At 52.4% G+C, this 19,744-nt stretch overlaps 1 protein-coding gene across 1 annotated transcript in view; it reads right to left on the bottom strand.

The window, feature by feature from the left end:
- Positions 1-19,738, bottom strand: part of SERINC2 (serine incorporator 2) — a 22,692-nt gene extending 2,954 nt beyond the window's left edge. The window contains exons 1-8 of the mRNA XM_017857069.1: positions 19,669-19,738; positions 8,662-8,823; positions 7,322-7,512; positions 6,786-6,865; positions 6,283-6,420; positions 5,365-5,534; positions 3,110-3,200; positions 2,642-2,783 (exon numbers count right to left, since the gene is read on the bottom strand). Coding sequence (XP_017712558.1) covers positions 2,642-2,783; positions 3,110-3,200; positions 5,365-5,534; positions 6,283-6,420; positions 6,786-6,865; positions 7,322-7,512; positions 8,662-8,823; positions 19,669-19,707 — 1,013 coding nt within the window. The 5' untranslated portion in view covers positions 19,708-19,738. The remainder of the gene's footprint in view (positions 1-2,641; positions 2,784-3,109; positions 3,201-5,364; positions 5,535-6,282; positions 6,421-6,785; positions 6,866-7,321; positions 7,513-8,661; positions 8,824-19,668) is intronic.
- Between the last annotated feature and the right edge of the window lie 6 nt (positions 19,739-19,744).

The raw sequence follows: 19,744 nt of genomic DNA, 5'->3' as shown, positions 1-19,744 counted from the left end.
CACCCTACCCACCCTAACCACCTTATCCACCCTACCTACCCTATCCACCCTACCCACCTTATCCACCCTACCTACCCTACCCACCCTCTCCACCCTACCCACCCTACACACCCTATCCACCCTAACCACCCTCTCCACCCTACCTACACTACACACCTTATCCACCCTACACACCTTATTCACCCTACACACCCTAACCACCCTATCCACCCTATCCACCCTCTCCACCCTACCTACCCTATACACCCTATCTACCCTACACACCCTATCCACCCTATACAACCTAACCACCCTATCCACCCTAAAACCCTATCCACCCTCTCCATCCTACCCATCCTACACACCCTATCCACCCTACCCACCCTATCCACCCTATCCACCTTACCTACCCTACACACCCTATCCACCCTACCCACCCTAAACACCCTATCCACCCTATCCACCCTACATACCCTATCCACCCTATCTACCAAATACCATACGGATATCTCATGCATGGGAGCCCAGATTGGGTGGTCCTGGTCCTCATGGGTTACATATGCTTATTTGCTGCTTGTGCTGTAAGAACCATGCTAAGAACAGACCTGTGCCCCTGGGGTCTCAGCAGTGCAAGTGCCAGGGAGCTGTGGGTGTGGAAGCGGCAGGAAAAACAGCTGTGCCAGGTCAGGGAGGGGAAGGGACAAAGAACCAGGGGCAGGGAAAGATTTCCAAGCTCCTCAGCCACCGGCCACCGTGTGCTCATGGCCTCCTCCCCACGTCTCAGTTTCCCTATCTGTAAAATGAAGGTAATCAGGCCAGGAGTGGTCCACTCCTGTAATCCAAACACTTTGGTAGGCTGAGGTAGGAGGATTGCTTGGGCCAGGAGTTCAAGGCCATCCTGGGCAACATAGTGTCTCTACAAAAGAAAAAAAAAAAACCAGTTTTTTAAGTAGCCAGGCATGGTGGTATGCACCTGTAGTCTCAGCGACTCAGGAGGCTGAGGTGGGAGGATCACTTGAGCCCAGGAGTTTGAGGGGACAGTGAGCTATGATCGTGCCATTGCACTCCAGCCTGGGTGACAGGAAGACCCTGTCCCAAAAAAGAAAAGGGAGAGGAGTGGGGAGGGGAGGGGAGGAGAGGGAAAGGGAGAGTAGAGGACACAGAGGTAATTCAAGCCTTTCCAGCTTGAAAAGGAATCAAATGTGACAAAGAAGACAGATGTTTATGAACTGTATAGAACTGACTTAGAGAAAATGTTTTGAAAAAGGCCAAAACAGAACAAAATGTGAAAGAGTCTTAAAATGATCTAGCCCAGGGGCCTGGAGGCAGGGGTGCTGTTGGAACTGGGGTGGATGGATGGGGGAAGATCAGGGGAGCAGAGCTAAGATTCCCTCTAGAGTTAAGGGCAGATGGCAAGTGGCACCTGGAGAAATGCAGGGTCACAGGGAAGCAAACTCAGGGTCTGCCAGATGCAGTGTAAACAATAATTAAACCTAATCTTATGATCTAGTGACTCATAAGAACAGCCACCCACGGCTACCTAGTTGTGCAAATGTTCACAATAATATGCAACACTTAGCCTGGCAAGCTCCTAGGCTCAAGCAATCATCCCACCTCAGCCTCTTCAGTCACTGGAACTACAAGGTGCACACCACCATGGCTGACTAATTACAAAACTTTTTTTTTTCTAGAGACACTATGTTGCCTAGGCTGGCCTTAAACTCCTGGCCCAAGCAATCCTCCTGCTTCAGCCTGGCAAAGTGTTTGGATTACAAATAACTTACTACTTGCCAAGTTCCTTTCTAAGTGTTTTTGTTTTGTTTTGTTATTTTTTTAAAAAAAGACAGGGTCTCACTATGTTGCCCAGGCTGGTCTCAATCTCCTGGGCCCAAGAGATCCTCCCACTTTGGCCTCCCAAAGTGCTGGGATTACAGGTGTGAGCTACCATGCCTGGCCCCTTTATATGTGTTTTACACATACTGATTCATCTATAGCCCTTCAACAATCCAATAAGGGAGGTACTATTTTTATCTCTATTTTACAGACAAGGAAATTGAGGCTAGAGAGGTTAAGTGACTTGCCCAGGATCACATAGCCAGTAAGTGGCAATGCCAGGCTCAAATGCAGGCAGTTTGGCTGCAGAGTCCACACAGATAAACACCTACTAAGATGTTAAGCCCTTTGAAAAGAGCCACTATGTGACCTTCAGCATGAGCTGCCTTGTCTCAGGGGAGCATGTGGGGTCACAGCCACATCCACTACAATGGAGGCTGTCATCCTCTTCTTACTGAGGAGGAAACAGGAGCTCAGAAAGGTTAAGCCACTTACCCCAAGCCACACAGCAGGTGTGAAACAGTCCCTGGACCCACCGACCCCAGTCCATGCACCTTCCCTGACCCCACAGCTGTCTGTACCCAACTGAACTGGCCCAGTATGCAGGAAAGGGCCATGAGCCAGGAGGCAAGGTCATGCCTGACTCTGTTGCCCATTCATGCCATGCCCTCTGAGGGACTCAGTTTCTCCTCCCGCACAATGCAAGAGTGGGACACACTGAATGCGAAGAGCACCTTCCAGCTTGGTATCCTGGCTCCCACGCCCTCCCCTCACTCTGGCTCAGGGTCCCCAGTCATGATCCTTCCCCAGAATTCAGACCTGGCCATACCTGATGAAGAGGGTGCACAGGAGGAAGATGATGAGGCCCACAATGCTCGGGGCATCCCACCACTGGGTCTCATAGCCCTCGGGGCCTGCCATGACCGTCTCATTGCCCAGCTGGGTTGGCAAGTGGGGGTTGCATTTCTGTTCTGGGGATGGGAGCACAATCACCCTCAGTCCATGCAGGCCAGGCCTAGGTAGCCAAGTGGCCCTGAGGATGGCTAGAGAGCCACCCCAATAGACAGACAGATGCACAGCCAACCACCCCACTCCCAGCAACAGAGCGCTCAGCAGTCACAAGGGCAGAGAGACAACTCAGGAACAGACGGGCCCTCCCATCTCATGGGAGGACTGAGTCTCAGAATGGGCTGGAGCAGGGATGTCCCTGTCACTTGTGAGGGTCCCCAACCCCACAGCAGGCCGATGCTGACCCAGGAACGAGGCCAGGCCTCCTTGAGCCTGGGCCCATACTCACCAGGGACACTGGATAGGGCTGACCAGGTGACAAACATGGTATAGAGGGTGATGACTGAGGCCTGCAGCAGACCCGAGTTGGGCTGGGCATCCTGGCAAGAGTCAGTCACTGATAAGATCCCTGCCGGACCAGAGACACCCCATCCTACCCGGCCCACTCACACCAGCCAAGGGACCTCAGAAGCTCCCACCCACCTAGGATACCCCACCACACCCCACTTAGGGAAAACACCAGCCAGGCCACCTACCACCCACCTCACTAACCAAAGGCTGAGTCCTAACTCTTCTTTCTCTTAACACCCCTCAGATTACCCGCCCTCCTCCCCTGCTGAAAACCCATCTCATCACACTCTGAATTCCTTCATCTCTGCCTGGCCCGCTGCCTGGCTCCTCCCTGCTCTCTGTCTGGAGAGCCTGCCCAGACTCTCCCACTGCAGGGCCTTTGCCCTCGCTGTGCCCTCCCTCTGACATATTCCTTCCCAGCATCTCCGCACAGGCAGCCCCTCTTCAGTATTCAGACAGGACTCCCATGGAGTCCTAGGAACTCTGACTAGAGCAGCCCTGTACCTGCCAGCCACCTACCTTTCAGCCCACACCCTCTCTCATGTTCCACGTCACACATATTACCCAAAATCACCTCACTGGGCCTAGTCCCCTGTTGCCTGTCCTTCCCCACCCCTCACCACACATGCGCTTAAAAACATGGACCTAAACTCTGTGATTAAGAGCACAGGCGGCTGGGCATAGCGGCTCATGCCTGTAATCCCAGCGCCTTGGGAGGCTGAGGCGCGCAGATTGTTTGAAACCAGAAGTTCAGAAGTTCAAGACCAGCCTGGCCAACACGGCAAGACCCTGTCTCTACCAAAAATACAAAAATTAGCTGGGTGTGGTGGCAGGCACCTGTAATCCAAGTTACTCGGGAGGCTGAGGCATGAGAATCACTTGAACCTGGGAGGCGGAGGTTGGTTGCAGTGAGCCGAGATCACACCACTGAACTCCAGCCTAAGTGACAGGCAAGATTCTGTCTCAAAAACCCAAAAACAAAAAAAATCTTAGGCCGGGTGTGGTGGCTCATGCCTGTAATCCCAGCACTTTGGGAGGCTGAGGTGGGCAGATCACTGGTTACTTGGGAGGCTGAAGCACGAGAATTGCTTGAACCTGGGAGGCAGAGGTTGCAGTGAGCCAAGATTACACCACTGCACTCCAGCCTGGGCAACAGAGCCAGACCCTGTCTAAAAAAAAAAAAAGAAAAAGAAAAGAAAAAGAAAAAAGAAAACCAGAGCACAGACTCTGGAGCCAGTCTGCCTGGGTTCAAATCCCAGTTCCCCATGTGACCTTGGCTAGGCCTCTTCTCTAAGCCTTCGTTTCCTCACCTGTAAAGTGAGGATGAGGATGGTGTGAAGATCAAATAACATGTCCGAGGCCACTAACTACTGGCTATCATCATTATTACTCCTTCCCTTCCTCACAGCCATATCCCCAACATCTAGAAGAGGGCCTGGTACACAGGAAGTGCTCAAGAGGTATTTGCTGGATAAATACTGATTGCTGTGTGACCTGGGACACAGACATTATCTTCTCTGGGCTTCAACTTTTCTTACTGGGAAATGAGACTCTGACCAGAAGGGAGGTTCCCAGCCTTTTTGCTAAAGACCCCCGAAGACTACCTAAGCCCCCTGAAGCTGCTGTGTGCTGAGATCTCAAACCGCAAAGCACCACTGGACTCACAAGGGGCTCCAGCGGTACTTTGTGAAGAACACGCAGTTCCTCTGGGAGCTCCTGCCCATTACTCCAGATGGTCTTGGATTGGAAATGTGAAATTGCACCTTCCTACACTACTTCCAGAGGTGTCTAGGAAACATCACCCAGGGACTCCCCGTAATGCTCTACTGATTTGCATAAAAACAAAAATGACAACAATAATAACTACAATAATAGCTAATGTCTGACAGAAATCTACAGGCCAGGCATGGAGTGTTTACAAATAGGATCTCAATCCTGAGAATAACTCCAACAGTAGGTCTTATTATCTCCACTTTATATTTGAGAGGCAGAGAGAGGTTAGGGCACCTCCTAAAGACACCCAGCATGAAGCCATGAGAGCCTGACTGTAACCTGGGGAGGCTGACCTGGGAGCCCACACACTCAGGCCGAGCCTCTGTGATGACAGCCCTAGCCCCAGGACCCAGGTTCCTACAAGAAGTCCCACCCACCAAGGGGCTGGGCCTCAAGCCGGGGAGGGGCAGGCAGGCTCACCTGGACCTTGGGCAGGACAGCAGCAATGGACACACAGACACAGAAGGTGAGGTTGAGACTGATGAAGACCTTGCCCTCGTGGCAGCCGCTGGGCTCAGTGTAGTAGATGAACATCAGCGCCACGGCCGCGATCGACAGCAAGTAGAAGAGGAGAGTGAAGAAGAGGAGGCCTGGGCCAGAGTAGTAGTGAGAGGGTAGGCGTGGGGTGGGGCAGGAGGAATAAGGACCCCCACTCCTTCAAGGGGCCTTGTTGGCAGCTCTCCCCCCTCCAGCTCTCGGTTTCCCCATCTGAAGAATGACGTCACTGCCTTTCACCAACACCTTTGTGAGTCATTGCCCCACCCTGAGCTAACATGGTTCACTTGCTACCTTGTAATAAGGGAACTGTAACAATAAATACAATGAACACAAAACAGTCTTGCAAAAACTGAATGAGGTACAGGGCGGTCTGCTGTTGACCTGCCCTCCCTGTCCAAGAGGGACCGGCAAGTTTAGGGAGGTGTGGAAACCAAACAGCACCCAGGTGAGCCTTTCTCCTCGTTGTGTTCAGAACTGAAAGAGAACCAGGGACTCACCCTGCTACTGGGGTTTCAGGGACCAGATGTCACTTGAAGTTCAGCCTGGGCACTACCAAAAGGGCTTCACACGCTGCTGGCTGTGCATGGCCTACCCTGCAGGAACCCCCAAACAAGGCCCCTCCCAGGCCTCTCCAGGTCGGCTCTCCTCAGATCCCCCAGAAGTCACCCGGGATCAGCTGGCCCCCCCATCTGCCTGAGACAATTAGAATCTTGCCCTAAGGCAGTGGCTGCTCGGGATGCCCCCCAGTTTTATCTAGCTTCAGAGATCCTCGATTTCTCAGGCGGCCCCAGCCCTGTCCAGGCTCGAGTCCCCGCACAGAGGCAGGGTGGCAGCACTGACCTGCGTACCAGGCGCGGGAGTCGCACTCCTCGGCCTTGCCCAGCCACCGCTGGTTCCAGGAGTGTGCAAAGTCGATGAGCAGCACCAGCTGGATGAGGATGAAGAGGAAGGAGCCCACGACGCCAAAGTAGAACCAGACTGGGTGGGGAGAGGCGAGTGAGGCAAGGAGAGTCCCTCTCTCACATCTACTCATTCAACAAGCATTTCTGCTACGCCCTGCGTTGGGGACACTGAGAAGAACAGAGTCCCTGCCCTCAGGGAGCCCCTAGCTATGCACAGAGGGCAGGATATGGGTCAGGGCAAGGCAGCTCCCCCTACCCCTGGGTTGCACAAAGGCTGTGTGGCCAAGCACCACAGTGCTGTCTCACGGGTGGGGAGTAAGGACCCAGCCAGCAGCCTGGGGTCCGTGTGTCCCAGCAAAGAGCAGTCCCGCCACATTCCTCCAACCTGCCGCCCCGCCTCCCTCCCCAGAGCCCCCCATGCCTCCTGCCAAGCCCGCCTACTGTTGGAGAAGGAACCATCAGGGATGTAGAAGGCACCCACGGTGAGGCCCACCAGGATCAGGAACTTAAAGAACCAAAACCTATGGAAAGGGTGGGGGATGGACAAGGAAGCTGAGTGCAGGCTGGGAAACTGGAAGCCAGACTGGGCCTGGCCCCAGAGCCCCCTCCCACAAAGAGCAGGTGCTGGGAGGGGTGAGGGTAGGCTGTCTGATGGTCTGATGGGCACAGGAAGTCTCTCCTGGCCCTGGTAAAAGCCCTAAAGGGCAGGAGGAAGGACCAAGCAGCGGTGAGGGTGGTCACCCAGGTTCAGCCCCAGCTGTGTCACTGAAGTGCTGCGGGGCCTGAGGCTTGCTGCCACCCTTTCTGAGCCTTACTCTTCATCTGAGAAATGGATATAACTCAGAGTTGTTCTGCATGCTGTGTCCTCCCGTGGCTCCTGACTCTAAGGGTGGGGTCTGCAGATCCCTGAACAAGCACAGGAGCAGGCAAGGCACTGGGGGAAGGTCCCAGGGTGCAGGCAGGGACCCCTCTCTCACCCATTCTGGATGGCAGCCCGGGGGTCCCGGCTGCTGCTCACGCAGAGCATGAGCAGGGTGAAAAAGAAGAAGAAGGCCGCTGTGGCGAAGCACATGCGGTAGACAGCGCGGTAGCCAAGCAGGGAGCCACAGTCGATGTGGCCCTGTAGGACGGTGGGGATCCCAGCCCCCTCCTCACACACCCAGGGCAGCTGTGGAGACAGACAGAGCAGCGTCAAGGCCCCACCCCACACAGAACCCTGGCAGCTCCCTTTATAAACCAAAGCCCTGATCTCCCAAGGCTGGCCAGGAAAGAGGCTCTCCCAGCAGGGGCTGGACAAGGCAGGGAGGGGAGCCCCCCACCTCTCTCTCCACTGCCTCCACCTCCATTCCTAGCCCTCTCTGGAGCTGAAGCCCTGGGAGGCAGCTCCCCAATTACATCGTTAATGTTTATTTCCCATAGCCTCAGTAACTATTGCGCTGTCTAAAGCAGGGGTTCCCGCCGGGCATGGTGGCTCACGCCTGTAATCCCAGCACTTTGGGAAGCCGAGGTGGGCAGATCATGAAGTCAGGAGATCAAGACCATCCTGGCTCACACGGTGAAAGCCCATCTCTACTAAAAATTAAAAAGAAAAAAAAAATTAGCTGGGCTTGGTGGCGGGCGCCTGTAGTCCCAGCTACTTAGGAGGCTGAGGCAGGAGAATGGTGTCAACCCAGGAGGCGGAGCTTCCAGCGAGATGGCACCAACGCACTCCAGCCTGGGTGACAGAACGAGACTCCATCTCAATCAATCAATCAATCAATCAATAAAGCAGGGGTTCCCAAAGTGTTCTCCACCCACCACCTACATCAGAACCACCTGAGATGCTTGGGAAAACAGAGATTCTGAGGCCCCTCTCCCATGGAATAGAGCCTCAAGGTGGGGTCTGAGAACCTGCATTTCTACAAACTCCCCAGGGATTCTCATCTTTATACAAACTAAAATGTGTATAAGGCACGCATGGTGATGCCCACGTCCCCCTGGGTCTGTGCTTGGCTGTAAAACACTGAGACGAAGGGAAGAGTTAGGAGCCCCAACCTGGGCTTGAGCGCTAAGCGGGAAAAAAGCATCCATTAGGCCAGTGTCCAGGGGGCCAATAATGATTAATAAGACTTTCCAAGGAGACTGTGGCCTAAGAGAAAGAAGAATCCCCACAAGAGGCTCAAGCCCTCCTCCCCTCATTTCCCACCTCAGATCATCAGTGCACCCAAACACCCTGCCTCCTCTTCTGGATGAGCTGTGACCCCAAGCCTGGACCCTCTATCCTGGAGCCACTGAGGCCCCTCAATGGAGGCCGCCCTGCCACCCCTGCGGCACTCACCTTGTAGAGCTGACTCTCCACGCCTGGGCTCAGCATAATGATGGACACCAGCACCCCCAGGAAGAGGAAGAACGTGAAGATGAGGCGGCTCACGGTGGAGTTGCGACTGGCAGGGCAGCAGCTGCACAGGATGCAGGGGGCAGAACCGCAGAGGCAGGACGCCTGCAAGACAGCACTGTCACTCTCCCCTCTCCACTTCACCGCCCAAGTGCGCACCTCCCACCACCTGCCCAGAGGTCAGCGGATCTGTGCTGCGCTAGGCAGGAGCACACTGTTCCCCAGACACCAGCCCACTGAACTTCAGGTCCGAGAGGGAAGCTGGGTCATATAGGGCTACACAGCCATTAACCACAGAACCCAGACTCAAACCTGGGTCTATCTCAAGTGATACTGTGGCTTGAGAGAGAGCCAGCTGAGGTCACACTGTTTCTTACGGAGGGAGAGTGGTTTAAAAAAAAAATCACAAGGCCAGCCGTCACCGATTACCTTTGTGACCTTATACAAGTCACTCAACCTCTCTGTACCTCAGTGTCCTCTTCCGTAACATAGTGGTATGTACTCCTCACAAAGCAGTTGTGAGAATGAAATGGAAATTCCATATTGTAGCCCCCTTGGGCTCCCCTTCCCCTTCCCCACTTAATTTCCCCCCCCACCCCCGGGACTTCCTGCCGTCAGCGAGGCTTTATGTTTTGTCAGCCTCCGCTTTCCAGCAGGGCAGGAATTTTTGTGTTTTGTTCATTGTGATATTCCTAGAAATTGGAACAGTGCCTGTCACACAGCAGGAGCTTACAGGCTATCTGTTGAAGGAATATGAAGTGTTTGGCATGGTACCAGTCACATGTTAAGACCTCAGACAACAGCAAGTGCATAATAAACATCAGTTGGATGAACGGAATGATTTTCTGCTCTGAGGCTATACCAGCACTAGACAGCAGGTGGCGGTCTAACCCTTTCCCTCTCCAGGGTCCTTTGCCCCAGTTGCGGTCAGCCCTTCCCCTGTGGTGGCTGAAATCATTCAGGGGCTGGCGATGCCACACTATGCCACACCTGAAAAGAAGACTCTCCCTCCTGGGAGCCCAGTCCACAGCCCAGCCTTTGAGGAAACAAGCCCCACATCCAGATACCTCTGATAAACTTTATCTTCCCCTAAACAGCCCCTACTGCTCACTCAGGGATTTAAGAGCCTAGAGAGCAAGAGACATAAGCCCCACCCTCCTGGAGCCTACAGGAGCAGGAAAAACACTAAACAAATCATGACTCACATCGTGACAAGTGCTAAGAAGGACGTGTGCCCACTGCCAGAAGAGTGCTAACGCGGCCTAGGTTTGATTGAGGGTGGCATGTCAGGGAAGCCCTCCTTGAAGAAGCGACTTTTAAGCTGAGAGCAGGCCAGGCGCGGTGGCTCACACCTGTAATCCCGGCATTTTGAGAGGCCAAGGCAGGAGGATCGCTTGAGCCCAGGAGTTGGAGAATAGCCTGGGCAGTATAGCAAGACCGGATCTTTTAAAAAGAAGGTTTTTCTTGTTTGCTTTTGTTTTGTTGTTGTTGTTGTTTGAGACAGGGTCTTGCCCTGTCACCCAGGCAGGAGTGCAGTGGCACAATCTCAGCTCACTACAACCTCTGCCTCCTAGGCTGAAGCCATCCTCCCACCTCAGCCTCCCGAGTAACTGGGACTACAAGCACACACCACCATGCTTGGTTAATTTTTGTATTTTTTGTAGAGATGGAGTTTCACCACGTTGCCCAGACTGGTCTCAAACTCCTGGGCTCAAGCAATCTGCCCACTCAGCCTCCCAAAGTGCTAGGATTACAGGCGTGAGCCACTGCACCTGGCCTTTTAAAAAGAAATATTTTAAAATAAAATAATAAGCTGAGAGCAGAGGGATGAGGAGACACTGCCAGACCAAAGGGAGGAAAGAAAGTTCCAGACAGGTGGCTTTGGGGTGGGTAGGGGCTGGACATTTGAGGAATAGAAAGAAGGCCCTTGTGGCCAAAGCTTGGTGTGCAGTCAGCGGTGAGTATGAGGTCAGACAGGCTGGCAAGGCCAGACCACATAGACACCAGCAGTCAGGAACAGGACCCTGGTTTTCATCCTAAGAGCAGTGGGCACCCACTTGAGGGGCTGGAGCCAAGGGTCAGGAATTGAAAGATGAGCTTTGAAGAGAGCAGGCTGGCAGAGCCCCTTGCTCCTCACAGACCTCCGCCCTTCTTTCTGGACTGGTCACAAGGCACACAGCACGCCCTGCTGGGGGGTATCTGCCTCCCCTCCTACTCTCCCCTAGACTAGAAATGCTCCTAGCCTATCTCTCGCTCACACAGATGCTAAACAAAATGCTTTGGAAATGAAACTATTCCTCATGGTCTAAATCAAAACAGTCTACCTGTCCAGCAACTTCTGGTTACATCTTGCAGCTGCCACCCCAAGACCTGCCTCCTATCCATGGCTGTTTTTGGTGGGTGAGAGGATAAGAAATGCCTGAAAAAATGTTTTATAGCCATAAAGCAGTGGTCCCAAACCTTTCTGGCACCAGGAACCAGTTTCAGGGAAGACACTTTTCCACAGATGGCAGCAGGGGTGCTGGCAGGGGGCAGATATGGTTTTGGGATGATAGTGTTCCACCTCTGATCATCAGGCATTAGATTCTCATAAGGAGCACGCAATTTAGATCCCTAGAATGCACAGTTCACAATAGGGTTCGCACTCCTATGAGAATCTAAAGCTGCCACTGATCTGACAGGAGGCAGAGCTCAGACAGTAATGCTTGTTCACCTGCTGTTCACTTCCTGCTGTGTGGCCCAGTTCTTAACAGGCCATGGATAGATACTGGTCCATGGCCCAGGGGTTGGGGACCCCTGCTATAAAAAACATTCTGGTTATCAGATAGAGTGGGTTATTAGTTCTATTTTACAGATGTGGAAATTGAGACCAGAGGGGCTAAGAGACTTACCAGAGGCCACACAGCAAGTTGATACCAGCACTGAGATTCAAGTAGTATTAGTGACAGCTGCCATTTACAGAGGGTTACTCAGTCTCAGGTTCTCTGATAAGCACTTTATCTACATTAAGCTTCACTGATGCTATGAATTGTGTGGTTAACTTCCCATTTTCAAATGAGAAAACTGAGACAGATAGGTGGCATGACCAAGGTCACACAGCAAGTAGGCTGAGGAGCTGGGATGCAAATTCAGATCTGTGTGCACCAAGGGCCAGGCTCTGCCCATAGGACTACGCTAGTTCCCAGCTTGCTAATTCACTGATGGTCATCTCATTTAATTTAAATACATTCCAGTGATGAAAAAACAAAAAAGCAACACACACACAAAAAAAACCCCCAAGACCAGAAAACCAAGGGAGGCCAGTGGGTACTGATCTCAGGAGCCAGGTGCCCGGGTGCCCCGTCAGGTCCTGACTCTGGCTTGTTACCATTTAATTTCAATTTGAGACATCTAAGACACAAGAAAGCTGTTCCGCTTTCAGAGAGCTTGGCCTTTCAGTTCGCTCCAGTTCTTAAAGATCAAAACTCCAGGTGCTCCTGATGCCTGAAACCTCAGGATTTCCAAGGGCCTGATCAGCAGTCAGAGAGACCAGGTCAAAGAGAAAAACACACACTGCTTCCGGAGCATCCTCGGAAATGTTCATCCACCTTGGTGCATTCACTCCACCCCGGAATGGCTCCTACAAGAACCTCTTCCATTTGACAGAAATGTCATTTTATATATATTTAAATCTCTTCCTACAAAAATGCCAGACCATGGGAGTAAGGGTAGATGTGTGCACATATACACAAACACACGGAAATTCATTGTGGCACTGATCATAATAGGAAAATAATAGGGGAAAAAATTGTTTTTGAGGCAGGGTCTCGTTCTGTCACCCAGACTAGAGTGCAGTGGTGCCATCTCAGTTCACTGCAACCTCCACCTCTGGGGCTCAAGCAATCCTCCCACCTCAGCCTCCCGAGTAGCTGGGACCACAGGCACCAGCCACCACGCCCAGCTAATTTTTGTTTTTGGTTTCTTAGTTTTTGTTTCAAGAAAGGGTCTGGCTCTATCACCCAGGCTGGAGTGCAGTGGTGTGATCTCAGCTCACTGAAGCCTCAACCTCCTGGGCTCCAAAGTGGCCCTCCACTTCTGGATATATATCCTCCAACCTCAGCCTCCCAAGCAGCTGGGACCACAGGCATGCACCACCACACCCGGCTAATTTTTGTATTTTTTGGTAGAGACAGGGTTTTCTCATGTTGACCAGGCTGGTCTCGAACTCCTGGGCTCAAGGGATGCTCCCACCTTGGCCTTCCAAAGTGCTGGGATTATAGGCATGAGCTACCATGCCTGGCCATTAGGGGAAAATTGAAAATAACAAAACACCCATCAATACACCATGGTACTCCATAAAACGGACTTCTCTGCTGAATGGGGCAAATATGTAGGTAAATTAAATGTATATAAATTGTATATAATTAATTGTATATAAATAATACTTCAATTAAGTTAAATTTACAAATATAAAGATTTTATATAAAGAAAAAACTTAAATAAGTTTTAGGTTTTGTGAGCCCATTGGAGTCTCAAGAAACTACAAATAACCTAAATGTCTAACACCTGGGGACAGCTGTGGCCCTTTCACTCCATGGAATGCTACAGAGCCAGAAAGATGAAGTCCCTGGCTACAGAGCAACATGGAATAATGCTTGTAATGCAGTGTGAAAGAAAGGCAGACTGGAAAACTGTTCCCACACTACGATTACAACCACTCCTCTCTTCCTGCAGACGCGCTCAAGGGCAGCAACGGAAAAGCCCCAGAACACTTACAGTGGCTGAATCTTAGCACCAGCCCAGGTTCTCAGAATGGAGAACTCAGAATTTAAGAAGCCCCGAGCCTTGGAGTCTTACAGCTGCAAGGTTCCTTGGCATTCAACGAATCCATTCTCTTTCCAATGAAGAACCACACAGAAAGCATCTGGCCATGCTCTGCTGCTTGCACACTGCCAAAGACAAGGAGCTCACTACCTCCCAAGGCAAGGCAGGTAGCTCTGGAGCCATGAGTGGTTTGGCATTATGTGAACAGTCTGTCACTGAATCATTCACATTGTCTCCTGGTTGTCCTTAGAGTCAGGGACAGAAGTTCGTAGAACCACTCATGGGGTGCTGGGTGGGTAGAGGAGGCAGCTGAGGGCTGGATGACAGTTTTGAATCTTTCTATTTAAAACAAACTGGCCGTCTGGGCATAGTGGTTCATGCCTGTAATCCCAGCACTTTGAAAAGCCAACATGGGCAGATTACTTGAGGTCAGGAGTTTGAGACCATCCGGCCAACATGGTGAAACCTTATCTCTACTAAAAACACAAAAATTAGCCAGGCATGGTGACAGGCACTTGTAATCCCAGCTACTCGGGAGGCCGAGGCAGGAGACTTGCTTGAACCCAGGAGGCAGAAGTTGCAGTAAGCTGAATCACGCCATTGCACTCCAGCCTGGGTGACAGAGCAAGAGTTTGTCTCAAAAAATAAAATAAAGTGAAATAAAATATAAAACAAAGTGGCCCTCCACTTCTGGATATATATCCAAAAGAAATGAAGCAGGGACTCACATATTTACACACCCATGTTCATAGCAGAATTATTCACAGTAGCCACAAGGTGAAAACAAGCTAAATGTCCATTGGTGGATGAGATGAACGGATAAACAAAATGTGGTATATCCATACCCATACAATGGAATATTATTTGTTCTTAAAAAAGAATGAGGCTGGCCGTGGAGGCTCACACCTGTAATCCCAGCACTTTGGGAGGCCAAGGCAGGTGGATCACCTGAGGTCAGGAGTTTGAGAGCAGCCTGGCCAACATGGTGAAACCCTATCTCTACTAAAAATACAAAAAAATTAGCCAGACATGGTGGTGCATGCCTGTAGTCCCAGCTACTCGGGAGGCTGAGGCAAGAGAATTGCCTGAACCCGGGAGGTGGAAGTTGCAGTGAGCCGAGATTGTGCCACTGCACTCCAGCCTGGGCGACAGAGCAGGACTCCGTCTCCAAAGAAAAAAAAAAAAAAAGGAATGAAATTTTGACACATGCTATAACATGGATAAACCCTCAGGGCATTATGCTAAGTGAAATAAGCCAGACATCAAAGAACAAATACTGTATGACTCCACTTAGATGGAGAGAGTAGCCAAACTCATACATTGGTGGTTATGAGGGGCTGCGGAGTTACTGTTTAGTGGGAGTTTCAGTCTGGGAATATGAAAAAGTTCTGTAGAAGGATGGTGCTGATGGTTGCAAAACAGTGTCAGTGTACTTAACGCTACACTTAAAAATTGTTAAAATGGTACATTTTATGTTATGCATCTTTTACCTCAACTTTTTTTAAGGGAGGGGGCAGGGAGTTTTCAAAGAAGAGCAGGAAGAGGGGAAAGGGTATTCCCAGCAAAGAGAATGACACGTGCAGAGCTACAGGGACACTGTATTTTCAGGGCAGCTGAAAGGGTGAGAAAACCTGCACAGGTCATGGAAGTGGTGGCCAATGTCCCTGTATGCCATGCCAGGGAGTCTGGACTTCACCCTGAAAGCAACGGGGAATGATTGCGAAAGAAGAGAAATGGCAGCAGATTTGCATTTTAGAAATCTCACTTTGACCACAAAAGACAGGCCGGGGTGGTGTGTGGTACTTTTGGGGAAGGGAGGAGAGTCAGGGGCTGTTGTCAGTAATCCAGATGAGGGATGACAGTAAGAAGATGTCCTGGAGTTACTGTGCACCTACTGTGTGCTGGCGCTACTCCTTCTGACAATGCCATTCATACGGGATTAATTTTTATTAGGGTTGTATTTATTAGATCTCCATTTTAATATACGTGTCTTCTAAAATAAATTACAAGCCAGGTGTGGTGGCTCACGCCTGTAATCCCAGCACTTTGGGAGGCCAAGGCCGTTGGGTAACTTGAGGTCAGGAGTTCGAGACCAGCCTGGCCAACATGGTGAAACCCCGTCTCTATTAAAAACACAAATAAAGTAAAGTAAAATAAAATAACACACAAACTCCTTGAAGACTAAAATAAAAGGTTAAAAGAGTAAATTTTTAAACATATATTTCGTCACAATTTAAAAAATGCAAAACTGGCCCCAGAAAGCATGCACCTTGCCACTTTCATGAACAACTCCATAACCGGCTGGGCCGCCCCAGGGCTAGTCAAAACACAGCAGAGAAGAGGTCAGCCGGAAATGTCCCAAGGTACACTTACTTCCCCCATGCAGTGCCAAGAATGCAGGTCCTAATGCTGGCTCTGCCACAACTTGTAGTCTGACCTCAAGCAAGTCTCTCCTCCCCTCCGTGGGACTTAGTTTCCTCGTCTATAAAATGATCTCCTGGGGCAGGAGAGTACAGTGCCTCAGAGCCCAGGCTGTACAGTTAGGCAGCCCTGGGTCTCACTGGCTTCAGCACTACCTTGCATGTGGTCTTGAGTCATGTACCACTGTGGGGTGTTTATGAACTGGCCACTGCACACCAGCTTGGTGCTAAATATGCAGCTGTACTAACCTCAGTCCCATTTAATCCTCACAACAGGCTAAGGGGCAGACACCATTGTTCTCTCCACTTTACAGACAAGCGGATGGGCAAAGTGACTGCCCACAGTCACAGAGATGCAAAGAGGCAAAGCTAGAATCCGAGTCCAGTGGTCTGACCCAAAGGCCTTTCACACTCCCTAGGATGTACAAGACCCTCTTTGCAGACTGGCCAAGTCATCATGTGCTGGCTTGTCTGGTGGCCCCATCCCCTGTGGACCCATCTTACCTCCCCATCCAAAGCAGGACCCACCTTCAGCCCAGTTCACCTTCAGCCCAGTTCCAATGCTGAGAAGCACAATCAGAAGATGAGTCACACCTGGGAGGGTACAAAAGTCTTCCCCACTGACCCATGCATGCAAAAAAAGCCCCTCCTAAAGCTGCCCAGAAATGCCACATAGAACTTCACTCCTGTGCAGCAAGTCTTCACTGCAACAGGATGGTACTGGTGTCCAGTGGTGCCCAACTGCGCCACTTAATGCTGTGTGGCTGTGAAGAAGTCACCTTCACTCTCTGAGCCAGTTTCCTCATCTGTGAAATGGGAACAATATTAACTGCCCCAGTGGGGTTGTTGTGAGGATTAAATGGAAGGAGATATATATATGCTTATATGAATCTCGGGACTCGCTTTCCTTTGTCCCTGACGTGTGTGTGTGTGTGTGTGTGTGTGTGAGAGAGAGAGAGAGAGAGAGGGGAGGGGATGTAGGGGAGAGCTGGGGGTCTAGAGATTTACTTCACAGCCATTTTCTGAGAATGAGATCAGGATAGACAGGACAGAGAGGCAAGAGAGCCTCTTGCCTCACTAGGTCTCCATTTTTCGTGTGTGTGTGCACGTGCGAGTCCCGAGATTCAGCAGCCGCTGGAGCCCCTTCTCCCTCTCAGGGCCTCTTTGTGTGGGGCCAGAGGGGGAGGGGGCTGCCTGAATGAACCTCAGATTTAATGAGGGGAAGAGGGAAGGATATGTATATATATATATATACACACACACACACACACACACACACACACTGCTCACTACAGTGTGGGGCCTAGGCCACTGCTGGACAGCTCCATGCCACGAGTGTTGGGACAGTTATCTGTAAAATGGGCTAACGATTTTATAGGATAGAGGAGGTGGGGAGAGCCAATGAGATGGTATGGTGAGGGGCTCGGAACAGTACCTGGCTCAGTAAATGTCAGAAGCCAGAACCTCAGTAAATGACGGAGGCCAGAACCCCCAGGGGATGGCACTGAAGGGAGGGCCAGGTCCCTTGCTGATATTACTCACTAAGCTACATCCCAATTCTTCCCTGGACCAACCCTGTGCCTCAGGTAGCCAGGATGTGGGGAAGGGAGGGAAGGTGTGGGCAGAAGCCTGGACCAGGAATCAGATGTTGATCCTAACTCTGCAGTTCTCCATCCTTTCCCTGTGCAACCTTTGGCAAGTCAGCTAACTTCTCTGGGCCGCAGCCTTCTCATCTGTAAACAGACGGTTTGAGCCAGCCTATCTGCTCTCAGCATTGTAGAATGCTGTGACTCAGAGACCAGCACTTGGCTTTGCATTGTCTCCAAATGGAATTATCCACCCACCTTTCCTTGATGTTAGCAATAATTCCCATAGGGAGCACTTACGATGTGCCAGGAGCTGTGCCTCATCTCCTAACAGCATTGTGAGAAAGGTCCTGTTACTGTCAACTGCCAGATGGGGTGACCAAGGCACACAGGGCTGGCAGGCTGCCCCTCAACATCTCCACCGCCAGCCCAGCCCAGCAGGGCCTGTGCCTCACCAGGTGCAATCATAGCTCACTGCATCCTCCATCTCCTGGGCTCAAGTGATCCTCCTGCCTCAGGCTCCTGAGTAGCTGGGACTACAGGGTGCACGCCACCATGCCCACCTACTGCTTCTTCTAAGACCCCAGCCTCTCACTCTAAACCCATCCTGCCTTCTCTCCATCTGTTCTTCAAACTCCACTGACTCCCAACAGCCTGCTGGGAGCAACAGATGGAAATCAGGTCCACTGTGGAAGCTCTGCCTCCCTCACCAGGAAGCAAACCTTTGTGGGCAGAGACCTGGCCCAAACCTTGAATTCTTTGGGATGGGAGGGATTTCAGGCACCAGCTTGATTCCTCCTCCTGCACACGCACACGCACGCACACACACACACGAAAAATGGAGACCTAGTGAGGCAAGAGGCTCTCTTGCCTCTCTGTCCTATCTATGCTGATCTCATTCTCAGAAAATGGCTGTGAAGTAAATCTCTAGACCCCCAGCTCTCCCCTACATCCCCTCTCCTCTCTCTCTTTCTCTCTCTCTCTCTCTCACACACACACACACACACACACACACACACACACACACACACACGTCAGGGACAAAGGAAAGCGAGTCCCTAGATTCAGCAGCCGCTGGAGCCCCTTCTCCCTCTCAGGGCCTCTTTGTGTGGGGCCAGAGGGGGAGGGGGCTGCCTGAATGAACCTCAGATTTAATGAGGGGAAGAGGGAAGGAGGGGGCTGGGGAAAGGGAAGGGAGAACGGGCCTCCCAGCCGGGGTCTTGCTGGAGCCCCTCCCCTCTGTGGCTGCAGCCACAGAACAGAGGCTGGCCTCCCCCCAGGTCCCGAACCCGCGACCGGGCACTCCCCGCGCACACCCGAACCTCCCTCGATTCCTGCTGTCCCAACCCAGAGTTCCGCCCGGTGGTCCGTGACGACCCGCACCCTCCTCACTCGAGGGCAGCTAAGAAAGTCCGGGGCTCCCTCCCCTCCCATCCCAGTCTCCGCGCTGGGGCCCAGAGGGTCCGCGGCGAGCTGGGAAAGTGCCTGGGAGGCGGCGCGAGCCAGACTGAGGACGGCGGACGGGACCGCAGAGACTGAGGGACGGACGGACAGACGGACAGACGGACAGAAGACAGTAGACGGACAAAGACAGTCGGAGGAACGACGGACAGAGACACGAACCAGACAAATACGAACGGACAGGCGGAGCCCGAGCGACAGGAACAGACTGACTGGCAGGCGGCCAGAGGGGCAGGGCAGGGCACTCGCCAGGAGGGACGGGGCCCGGCCGACCCACACACAGAACCAGGGGGTCGGGGACGGGGACAGAGACCACCCCGAGGACCGCCCCAAGTGGGGCGACGAGGGCCCACAGAGCTGCCCAGACCCCGGGCTCCAGATTCAATCTCTCCAGGTCCCAGGAGGGCGCCCGCCGAGGGCACTCCCCTCCTGCCCGCGGAAACCCGAGCCGGGACCGCAGCTGCCCGGCGCCTGCCGGTCGGGACTGAGCAGGGGGACGGGGGCAGCGGGATCGGGGTGCCGAGTGAGGGTCCGGAGGGCAAGCAGGCGGGGCACCGGCCCAGAAAGACAAGTTTGCAGGAAGGAAAAAGAAGAAACTACTCGAAGCAGAACAGAAGAAAGTGAGGGCCCGCAGCAGGAACGCGAGGCGCGCGCGGGCGGGCGCCGGGGTTGGGACTCACGCAGCTGAGCAGGGAGCAGGCTCCCAGGCAGGCCCCCATGGCGGCGGCGGCGGCTCCGGGCTCCGGGCGCCCGGCG

Source organism: Rhinopithecus bieti, unplaced genomic scaffold (assembly GCF_001698545.2).
Source record: "Rhinopithecus bieti isolate Rb0 unplaced genomic scaffold, ASM169854v2 scaffold_44592, whole genome shotgun sequence".
Taxonomy (NCBI): domain Eukaryota; kingdom Metazoa; phylum Chordata; class Mammalia; order Primates; family Cercopithecidae; genus Rhinopithecus; species Rhinopithecus bieti.
This window is presented reverse-complemented; position numbering and strand designations above follow the sequence as displayed.